This window comes from Myotis lucifugus, unplaced genomic scaffold, assembly GCF_000147115.1.
Source record: "Myotis lucifugus unplaced genomic scaffold, Myoluc2.0 scaffold_90, whole genome shotgun sequence".
Taxonomy (NCBI): Eukaryota; Metazoa; Chordata; class Mammalia; order Chiroptera; family Vespertilionidae; genus Myotis; species Myotis lucifugus.
This window is the reverse complement of record NW_005871138.1, coordinates 4,469,580-4,480,409: the sequence shown is the minus strand read 5'-3', so window position 1 is coordinate 4,480,409 and position 10,830 is coordinate 4,469,580. Positions and strand designations below refer to the sequence as shown.

Sequence of the window (10,830 nt, the reverse complement as noted above, 5' to 3'; positions counted from 1 at the left end):
CCTGAGCATCTATTAGCCAGGCGAACCTAATTATGCTCCCATTAGGCGTCCTCGTTACTGTTTCTTCTGTTTCATCCTCCCTGGAGAGGGTGCACGCGTGGCTCTTGGACGTGTCCATATGCTTCCAGGAGAAAGCAGGAGGCGTGGTGCCGTTGGTTACCAGACATCTCGTTAGTGCCAGCTGTGCGCCAGGCAACCTGCCCAGGGCTGGGGAGCACGTTATGTGTCTGCACATAAGCAGATGCTTGGTACCCACCATGCTGAGCCCTGGGAAAGTCTCAGGAAGAGGCAGTGGCCAGAGGAGAAGGGAGGAGAGAGAGGTCAGGGAAGGCTTCTCTGAGGAGGTGACATTTCAGCTAAGTCTCAAAGGATGACACAGAGGAAAGGAACAGGGAGCCGCAGGGCAAAGGCTCCGTCCTAGAGAGAAGCCCGCATGTCCCGGGAGCTCCGGGAAGGGGCTGGAGAGGTAGGACCAGCGAGATGGCACGAATCTCTGTGGGTGTCTTACAGGCGAGGACAGGGCTAGCGGCCACTGGGGAGCGACAGAAACATTCTGAGCAGGGAGACCTTTCATACTCCAGAAGGGCTCTCTGGTGGCCAGCATGACACCTGGACTCAAGGAAGCCATGCAGGAGGCTGAGGGCTGGAGTCTCTTTGGAATCCCCCTCAATCAGACCCTGACACAAAGGTTTGGGTGCAAGTATTTTGTCTGGGGGGAGTCTGCAGGAAGCCCTGTGAAGGAAGAAGGGAGGTGAGATTGGAAGGGAAGAAAGCCAGCAGGGGGTGGATTGATGAGTTGTGACCACCGTGGCAACTGGGATGCAATCCTGCTGCAGACCCTCCAAGAGGCATATGGGACACAACTCAGAATTGTCCCGTTGAGGGGAGTGGAAGCGGAGGTTGAGGGTCGCTCCTGGGGCCTTAATTGCTCATCATTCCCGGCAGTGAGAGGCAGGAAGCCATCGACAGGTGCAGTAACCCTCTGCAGGGAATGGGGGGTCCTCCAAGGTCAAAGGGCAGGACATAAATAGCATCAGCTATCGCTGATTAGGACAAAAAGTCAATGGCTGCTGAGCGTGTTGGGCAGAGCAGGGTGGGTTCTAATTGGGAAAGGGGTTGTATGAGCTAATAGGTGTTCTAGAACAGTGGTTCTCAACCTGTGGGTCACGACCCCTTTGGGGGTCAAACGACCTTTTCACAGGGGTCGCCTAAGACCATCCTGCATATCAGATATTTACATTACGATTCATAACAGTAGCAACATTACAGTTATGAAGTAGCAACAAAAATAATTTTATGGTTGGGTCACAACATGAGGAACTGTATTTAAAGGGCCAGAAGGTTGAGAACCACTGTTCTAGAATGTGTGAAGGGATGGCCATTGGCCACTTCTGTGTATCCATCCTGTGAGCTCACTTTTTTGTCTTTTAAAGCCTGACATTGGCTTTAAATGAAACACTTTCTTAGGTGAGATATCAGAATTTAAAGGCATCAGCAGGCGTCGCCCCCTACCATGTAGCAGCCACAGACTCAAGGTGGTGGTGAGTGGGGGCTGGGGGTGTAGAAAGGAGGGGGCTTGGAGAGAGCCTGAGGAATGCCAGTGCTTAAGGGTGGACTGAAGGAGACCAAGAAGGACTGGCTAGAGAGGTAGCCAACAGCCAAGAGCTGGCCCTGGACAGAGGGAAGAGGGCTGTGAGGGGAGGCGGCAAGCCCAGGAGTCCAGGACCAGGGAGTGTCTTGGGGAAGACGGCATCACTAAGACAGGAAGTGCGGTGGCCTGGAGAAACCCAGCTTCCCCGTCGGTAGCCCTGTGGTCATGGGCCAGCGCTGAACTCTCTGAGCCGTGATTCCTCGGCTGGGGGTGATTATATTACCTCCTAGGGTAGCTGGGGCGATCAGTGTTATAATAGAGACAGTTAGCCCTCTTTCTGGCACACATTAAGTACTTAATCAAACTGCTCCCCCGGGAGGACGGTGGAGAGGAGGATGAAGATGATTCTAGTGGGACAGACAGTATTGAAGACACGCGCCGGGTGAGTCGCTGATGGGAGAGGAGGTCCCGGGGGCCGTGAGGATGATGGTTCTGCACGGAAGAAAGTTGGGACAGAAGTTGTTAGGCCTGGAGTAAGGGAGATTTCCACTTAAAGCCGGGAGAGGGGTGAGCATGATTGGGTGCTGGTGGGATGCAGTCCCCAAGGCGGGGGAACTGGTGGGCCTGGTGGAGGGTGCCAGGTGAGGCCCCTCGAGCAGACCCTGAGCTGAGGGTTCTTGTGGACTTTGTTTACCGAGGGAGCGCTCTCAGGAGAAGGGGGCTGCAGGGATCGGGGTCTACAGAGGAAGGAGCCCAGCGGGGAGCTCTGGGGCTCGCCTGCACTGCAGGGAAGGAGTTTTGTGCCCCTGTGTCAGTCCAGCTGGGGTTGAGGTCTGCTGTGAGGTGGGGCGTGGGGGGTGGGGTGTCATAGCCTCTGGAGGAAGGCAGCTCCCGTTTGGAAGTGACACTTGTCTGGAGAAGGGGACAGGGGCCACACTCCCAGCACTGGGACGGGCGCAGCAGCACGGTGAGGAGGATCTGGGCCAGGCCCTCCAGCGCCTACGCCGGTGATATCCTCACACCTCATCACATCAGAGGCATGTTTTCTACTTTGGAGGGATTAGGACAAAAATCTTCAATGCCCTAGAAAATCTAGGATGCGTAATGGCTGTACCCATGTCTTGTTGGATTGTATCTATTAATAACCAGCCATATATTCTCTTTATGTAGGGGTCTGTCTCCCTAATTAGCTGTGAGGCCCTGCAGAGCCAGTTGTGTGTGGGGGGGGGGGGGGCGGCGAGGGGGGCTCTCTCATTCCCAGAGCTCTCCTGTCTGCTTATGTCCGTCGCAGAGCAGACATTCATGAAAGGCCTGATGCCCATTTATTGAGAATATTTTTGTAGCCAGGAGTGAAGTGGCCCAGAGTCCCACCCACCCTCCATGGTGACCCTGGACTCACTGAGCTAAATTTGACATCATTCCCAGATCACACCCAGTTCTGCTCTTCTATCTTTAATTTTATTCAACAGGACCAACAAGCATTTGATTTTCTGTGTGCAAGGTGCTGATCTAGTTATTAGAAATAGAAATAGATACATGTACAAAAACTATAGTTCTAAAGGAGGTCCATTCTGAAGCTCCTACTCCAGTGAATGGGGGAAAACCGCTCATAAGTTACAGAATTCGGTTATGTCGTGCAATGTCAGGAGAAAAATTTGAAATCAGGAAAGATTGTTTTTAGGTAAAATATGTGATTATTGGACTTTAAAATGCAGTGAAAACCGATAATCAAATAACAGGATTTTCTCCCCAAATCCAAGGGAGACAGTAAAGAGCTCAAAATTATGACCGAAAAGATAAAAGACCTGATGATTCAAAATGGATTTTTAACAGGAAAATTCTTTTTAAAAGGCCAGTGGAAAAGGGGCAATAATCCAAAAAATAACCATAGAAAATATCACTTATCTGAAAAAAGTGGGAATTATTCAACTCAAAAGAGCTTACCAAGCACCAGACAAAGTTAAATAAATGCGGCCTACATACAAAAATAGCCTCATGCAAATTTTTCTTATTTCAAAGGAGCTTTGGGTTAAAAAAATTACTTAGAGAGGCAATTACCTTTGATTGAGAAATGAATTAAAATAGATGAAATGTGGGAAATATATGGTATAAAAAAACGCAATGAAAATAGCAAAATCCAAAGTTAATGTCAAAGTACTGTTGTTATCATGGTATGAAACGTAATACAACTGTCAGAATAATGATTGAAATAAATTATTTAGTGAAAAGCAAAAAAATATTCATCTGGAACCTAAACCACTGATGGAGAGAAAAATTAAAAGCTTAATTTTTCTTCTTACATGAGGAATTAGAGAAAAATCACTAGATAAAATTTGATCAACAAAGGAAAGATGAGGGAAACTCAAAGAATCAAAAAAACAAACTGTAATATCTATGAACAAATGATTCTATCTTTATAATAAACTAGAGGCCTGGTGGACAAAATTCGTGCACAAGTAGGGTCTCTAGGCCTGGCTGGCGATCAGGGCCAATTGGGGCCTTCCAGCTGACTGCCAGGGCCTTCCTTCGTTCCACGCTGCCCCCTGGTGGTCAAAACACCGCACATCATAGCGAGCGAGTGAACTCCTGGTCTCCCAGTCCAACTCCCAAGGGGACACTTTGCATATTAGCCTTTTATATATATGATATGAATGGATTAAATTTTCTGATTTTTAAACGATATTTTTATACATTGGAAATTGTTTTTTTTTTTTAATATATTTTATTGATTGTTTACAGAGAGGAAGGGAGAGGGATAGAGAGTTGGAAACATCGATGAGAGAGAAACATCGATCAGCTGCCTCCTGCACACTCCCTACTGGGTATGTGCCTGCAACCAAGGTACATGCCCTTGACTGGAATCGAACCTGGGACCCTTAAGTCCGCAGGCCGACGCTCTATCCACTGAGCCAAACCGGTTAGGGCAATTGGAAACTGTTTTACTTACATATCCTTGTTTATTCTCCTACCATTTTATTCTGTACTTTCAAGGGGGATTTTATTTGGATTATTTGTGTTATTTATGCTTTCTTTGCTAGGAGGGTAAAGGAAACTTGAGGAAAAAAAGATTCAGAGAAGATCGAATCTCATCTAGCTCATTAAACTCTTAGGAGATTGTGGACTCGATAGGGAATGATTATGTCCTATCCCAAGTCTGATTCAAAGAAGGAAATAGCCAACTAATGTCACATCTCCAATTCTCACCAATTGTGCCCTGTGCTACTGCATAAACAACTCTCATTCCATTACATCTCAAGAAAAGAGGCAGCTGGGGAGTTTTACCTACCAGGAGTGGCATCCTCCCCTCCCTTCCTTTTTCCATCCTTTAACAAATATTTTTAAAGTACTGACCTACTGCGTTCCAGGCACTACCAAAGACACTAGGGATACACTAGTGAACAAGTCCTCTGCTCATCGAGATAGATGGACAACATAATTGTAGCTTGAAATTGTGAAGGAAACAAACAATATGATGATAGAACATAAAGGTAGGGGGTTAGGATTTTCAGACAAAGTGGTCAGGGAAGGCTTCTCTGAGGAGGTGACATTCTAATTTAGACCTGAAAGATGAGGAGCCACATGCAAAGAATTGAATTTAAAATACAACTAAAATGAAAGGGAAGCAACAGTAACAAATCTTTAAAAATTAGAGAAAGGAATCAATAAAGGTTAAAATGATATTAAAGAAATAGAAAACAGATAAGGATTAGGGAGATCAAAAAATGTGAGATTTGATTCTTGGGGAGAAAAAAATCCTACATCATAAAATAGAAAACCCATGAGCTTGCTTAGTAGAGAAAAAGTGAGAGGAAAACGCAGATACTTGAGATGAGAAATTAGAAAGAAAATAACCACAGATGCAGAGAAAATAAAAATAATTGAAAGAATATTCAAATCGGTATGCCTCGCTGAACAGTGTGTGTATCTCTAATGTTAAAGCAAAAAGTATACACTATTCTCAACATGTACTTAGTATGAGAAATGCCTACATGTAAAATCAGTCGCTTCCTTGTATCCCCAAAATAACCAGTTAGAAAATATCATAGGGAATAATTAATACAAATATTACTGAGCTACAGGAAGAAAAATGCAAAACTTATTAAGGGATTTTTTTATTCTGTGTATTTAACAAACCCTTATACATACAATGTAGGGCTTACTATGTGCTAGGCTCATTTACTCCTTAACAGCCCTAAAAGGTAGGTTTAATTATTACCCAGACGTTTCAGATGAAGAACCAAGGCACAGAGAGGTTAAGTAACTTGGCCAAAGTCACCCAGCTTGTAAGTGACTGAACCAGGATCCCAAACCAGGTCAGCTTCCAGTGCCTGTCCTTTGCTATCATGCTGCATAGTGAATAAATGCAGAGACGTACCATGTGCCAGGAGGGAAGACTCAGTCTCATAAAATGATCCATTCTCAGCTGGACCGAGCGCTCCAGCGAGGGCTGAATGCTGATCGTCTTTCCAGGCTGAATGTCAGCAGAATGGCAAACTGTCAAGGTGCCAGGCCCCCCCATGGGTGCACCAAATCATGCAGGGCACTCACCTATGAGGGATCCACCGGGAAACCACCCTCCACTTCTCACCTACATGCCCCTCCCCTGGGCCCCCGCAATGCAGATATGAAGATGGGGCAGGACAGGTCCTTTCTAATTCAAAATGCCCTGTCCTCCTCTCTTAGATCCAGGAGATGGTCCACTCAGAGGTTGCTGCCTATGACTCGGGCCGGCCAGGGCCCCTGCTCGGTCGCCCAGCGATGCTGGCCAGCCACATGAGTGCCCTCAGCCAGTCCCAGCTCATTTCTCAGATGGGCATCCGGAGTGGCATCGCCCACAGCTCCCCGTCGCCCCCAGGGAGCAAGTCAGCGACCCCCTCTCCCTCCAGTTCAACTCAGGAGGAGGAATCGGAAGCGCATTTCAAGGTAGGTAGGGTGGCCATGCAAAGCCTTGGGATGCCCTCCTGTCAGCAGGAAGACGGGCCCTGCATGGAAACAGGCATCACCTACCAATAGAAAAGATGCAAGAGTCTAAACAGACCCTTTGCTGGAAAACAAGGAGGTAGAGGATTTGGGGAGAAAATGAAGTCTTATTCCTGAATGGCCAGTGGGCCCTTTCAGTGGCATATTCTGGCAAAAATGTGTGGTCCAGCAGAGGGCGCCTCTGGGCAGCACTGACCTTGGGATGGGGCTCTAAAAATGACCCCTCCATTGGGGACATGACCCCTGCACACGTGAGGATGCGAGCTCACCAGCTGCCCAGGCTCTGGCCCTGGCCAGGCTTTGACACTGACCAAGTCTCCCTGTTGGGGAGCATCCGGTTTAACTGGGGCAGGAAACGGGCCCAGAAGGGCCAGCGATGGACGTGCTTGCCGGGAGTCTCCCAACAAGCTAGTGGCAGAATCAAGACTTGATCCCACACGTCCTGCCTCTTTCTTCTGTCCACGTGGTGGCCCCGCAGAGGCCTGGGCAGTAGCCATGGCGCCCACGCCATCTGGCAGAGACCCTGACCTTCTGGCTGGGGTGGGCACCTCTGGATCCTGGTCCAGCTCCATCACCACGATAACTTGGTCTCTACCACAGGCCAGGCAGGGGTGGTTTTCCTTTTCTTTTTTATTGAGAAAACATTTCTAAAACAGTTCCCGTGGGCCAGCGTTCTAAGCGCATAAGTACTGACACATGTGATCCTCCTCACCACTCCCTATGGCAGGTGCCATGATTATCTCCCATTGGCAGATGGGGAGACTGAGGCATGGAGAGGTTAAGTAACTTTATTTTGATTTATTCTTCATTACTGATTGGGATATTTTATCCTTGGTAAAGGTTAACTCAAGGAAAAGGTGATGGGGGCGTACGCGAGTTCTGTCTGATTACAAGGCGGATTGATTTTTCCCTGTAGAGATGCAAGTGACTTCTGTCCAGCAGAGAAGATGAAACGAAGTCCTGAAAGTGATCCTTTTATTACTCTACCTATAGGGCACTAACCAGTTTCTCTCTTTGAATCAACTTTACCATCATGCTGATTGTCATTAATGAGTTAAACAAAAAAAGTCCAGGGCTCCTGTCCAGAATGTGTGTCTGTCCGTCCCTCTGTCTTGTCTGCCTGTCCATTGCCTCCCCAACCTGGGGAGTGATTGGCCCCGCAGTGTGGCCCAAGCTTCCGTGTTCAAACCTGGGATGGTCAGTACCTGTGTGCGAACAGGGCCTGCTGAGCCTGCGGCTGGGGCGGGGCCCCTTTGGCAGGAGTCCCCGGGCATCTCAAGTTTTCTAACTCCTCTCACCCGGGCAGATGTCGGGAGAGAAGAGACCCTCAGCTGACCCAGGAAAAAAGGCCAAGAACCCAAAGAAGAAGAAGAAAAAGGACCCCAATGAGCCACAGAAGCCAGTGTCCGCCTACGCGCTCTTCTTCAGAGACACTCAGGCCGCCATAAAGGGACAGAACCCCAGCGCCACCTTCGGGGACGTGTCCAAAATCGTGGCCTCCATGTGGGACAGCTTGGGAGAGGAGCAGAAGCAGGTGAGTCTCCATCTCTTTCCGGGCCGTAGCCCTGAGGCTTTGGGGTCCCAGAGCCAAGGACAGACTTGAGAAGCCTAGAACTAGGGGCTTTTGCTGGGCTTGGTTTGCCCATCTGTGGGATGGGAAGTTAGGTCCCTCCAACTCTGCTGTTTCCCAGCTGTGTTCACTGGCGACTTAACTGACCTGGGCCTCTGCCTCCTTATCTGTTAGATAAGCGAGAACATGTCAGTCCATCTTGTCCTCCAGCTCTCAGAGTCTGGGGTCAGACCAGAGCTTTCCTATACCCCTGACCATGTGCCTGGGGCCCTCTCAGGGGCTTCCAGAAAAAACTGGGAGTAGACAGAGATCACAGGCCAAGGCCCCCAGCAGTGTGACCTCAGGCTGAACACCTAACCTCTCCCCTGGCTGCTCATGTCTTGGATCTTTCAGGCCTACAAGAGGAAGACCGAAGCGGCGAAAAAGGAATATCTGAAGGCTCTGGCAGCCTACCGGGCTAGCCTGGTCTCCAAGGTAACCCCTGGAATCCTAGGCACAGGCTGTAAAGTGCGGGACCACTGAGGGGTGGAGCAGGCACTGAGGCCCACGGGAAAGGATGGACACTGAGGTCACTTCTCCAGTGCACCTACTATGTGTTGGGCTCATGCTGGCCACTTGACATGTATCTTGTTTCATTTAATTCTTCCAACAAGAATCCAAGACTCAGAGAGGTGAAGCATCTTGCCTGAAATTACACAATGTGTTAGGTTGCTGTACTAAGAGCCAAACCCAGATTGGCCACTCCTTCAAATTCGGCCTTCACCCCTGACCACACTGTCGGCCTCCTCGGTCAACACCAGCACTGCAGGCAGGAGGCTCAGGATGGCGGTGGACATGTGGCCCAAGTGGGGGCAGGGCTGTTGTCTGGAAGCTATTACAGAGGACATGGCAACTGGGCTACGCCATAGAGGGCCAAGCAGAGAGGGTGCTCCAAGTCAAGGGAACAGCACATGCGAACGCACAGAGGCTGGGCAGGAGCGTAAATAGCGGACGGCCCCGTTGGGTGATGCTGGCCTCACTGGCCAGGCTGCGGAGCGTGGGTCCCCCATCGGCAGGGGAGCCCCAAGGATTAAAGCAGGGCTGGTTGGATGGTTAGACCTAGATGCACTAAGCACTCAGAATTATCTGTTAGTCTACAGCAGCGGTTCTCAACCTGTGGGTCTCGACCCCTTTGGCGGTCGAATGACCCTTTCACAGGGGTCGCCTAAGACCATCCTGCATATCAGATATTTACATTACGATTCATAACAGTAGCAACATTACAGTTATGAAGTAGCAACGAAAATAATTTTATGGTTGGGTCACAACATGAGGAACTGTATTTAAAGGGCCAGAAGGTTGAGAACCACTGGTCTACAGATATCCCCTGAGGGGCCAGAAAGCCAGCCAGGGGTCATGTCAGTGGGTTGCGGAACCTCCTGGTCTCACGGCCCAAGTCTGGTTTCTCCGTCTTCTCCAGAGTGACAGGTGTCTGTCCCCTTCCAGAGCTCCCCGGACCAGGGTGAGACCAAGAGCGCCCAGGTGAACCCGCCAGCCAAAATGCTCCCGCCCAAGCAGCCCATGTACGCCATGCCAGGCCTGGCCTCCTTCCTGACGCCCTCGGACCTGCAGGCCTTCCGCAGCGGGGCCACCCCCGCCAGCCTCGCCCGGACGCTGGGCTCCAAGTCGCTGCTGCCAGGCCTCAGCGCATCCCCGCCACCACCACCCTCCTTCCCGCTCAGCCCCCCGCTGCACCAACAGCTGCCACTGCCCCCTCACGCCCAGGGCGCCCTCCTCAGCCCACCTGTCAGCATGTCCCCAGCACCCCAGCCTCCTGTCCTGCCCACTCCCATGGCACTCCAGGTGCAGCTGGCGATGAGCCCTTCACCGCCAGGGCCACAGGTAAGCAGGGCTGAGTAGAAACCTGCCCTTCTGGGGTCCCTGTGGAGGGGGGCAGCTCGGGATGTTAGATACTAGCCCCACCGCTCACCAGCTATGTAACCACGGCCTGGGCACCTTACCTCTCGGAGCCTCAGTTACCATGTCAGTGAAATGGGTCTGGTGCTCCTTATCTGTCATGGACTCGCGGGGGCAGGGAGTTGACAAGCTGCCAGATAGATTGCTCGGATCCTTAGATGTTCCAGGCCCCCCTCCTCTCATCCTCTGTCTATTGCTGTCTGTCTGGCCTGCGGGGCTGCGGCCACGGCGGTTTCTGCCAGGTCAGCCCTGGCCCTGGCTCTCCCCAAAGCCCTCGAGGCCTGACCCCAGTAATGGTGCCACAGACACTGTTCCGTGCGGTCACTCAGCCCAGGAACTCCATTTTACAGATTGGGAAACTGTCCCAAAAAAGGAAAGGCCCTGAGTGCAAAATCCTCCCCCCCCCACCCCCCCATGGTGCAGCCAGGACAGGGCTGAATTCTTTAGAAGGCGCTCCGCTGGGAAAAGGAAAAGCATGCCATGCTGGGCAGAGCGGAGACGTGTGCAAGCCGGAGGGCGTGCCCTGTGAACACCTCAGGGGGCACGGGCAGTCCCCGTCCCACCCTGGCTGCCTGAGACATGCACCGGTCCTCTCTCCTTCGCTCACCTGCCTCCTCCTTCTCCTCGCAGGACTTCCCTCACATCTCCGAGTTCCCCGGCGGTTCCGGATCCCGCTCCCCTGCCCCATCCAACCCCAGAACAGCGGAGACTGGACAGCAGCTACGCCAGCGGG

General features: G+C 50.9%; 1 protein-coding gene across 1 annotated transcript in view; it reads left to right on the top strand.

The window, feature by feature from the left end:
* TOX2 (TOX high mobility group box family member 2) overlaps positions 1–10,830 on the top strand; it is a gene marked incomplete at its 3' end in the record, with an annotated part of 110,961 nt that extends 100,131 nt beyond the window's left edge. Inside the window, 6 exon segments of the mRNA XM_014458135.2 lie at positions 6,275–6,514; positions 7,878–8,105; positions 8,535–8,615; positions 9,627–10,022; positions 10,728–10,791; positions 10,794–10,830. Coding sequence (XP_014313621.1) covers positions 6,275–6,514; positions 7,878–8,105; positions 8,535–8,615; positions 9,627–10,022; positions 10,728–10,791; positions 10,794–10,830 — 1,046 coding nt within the window.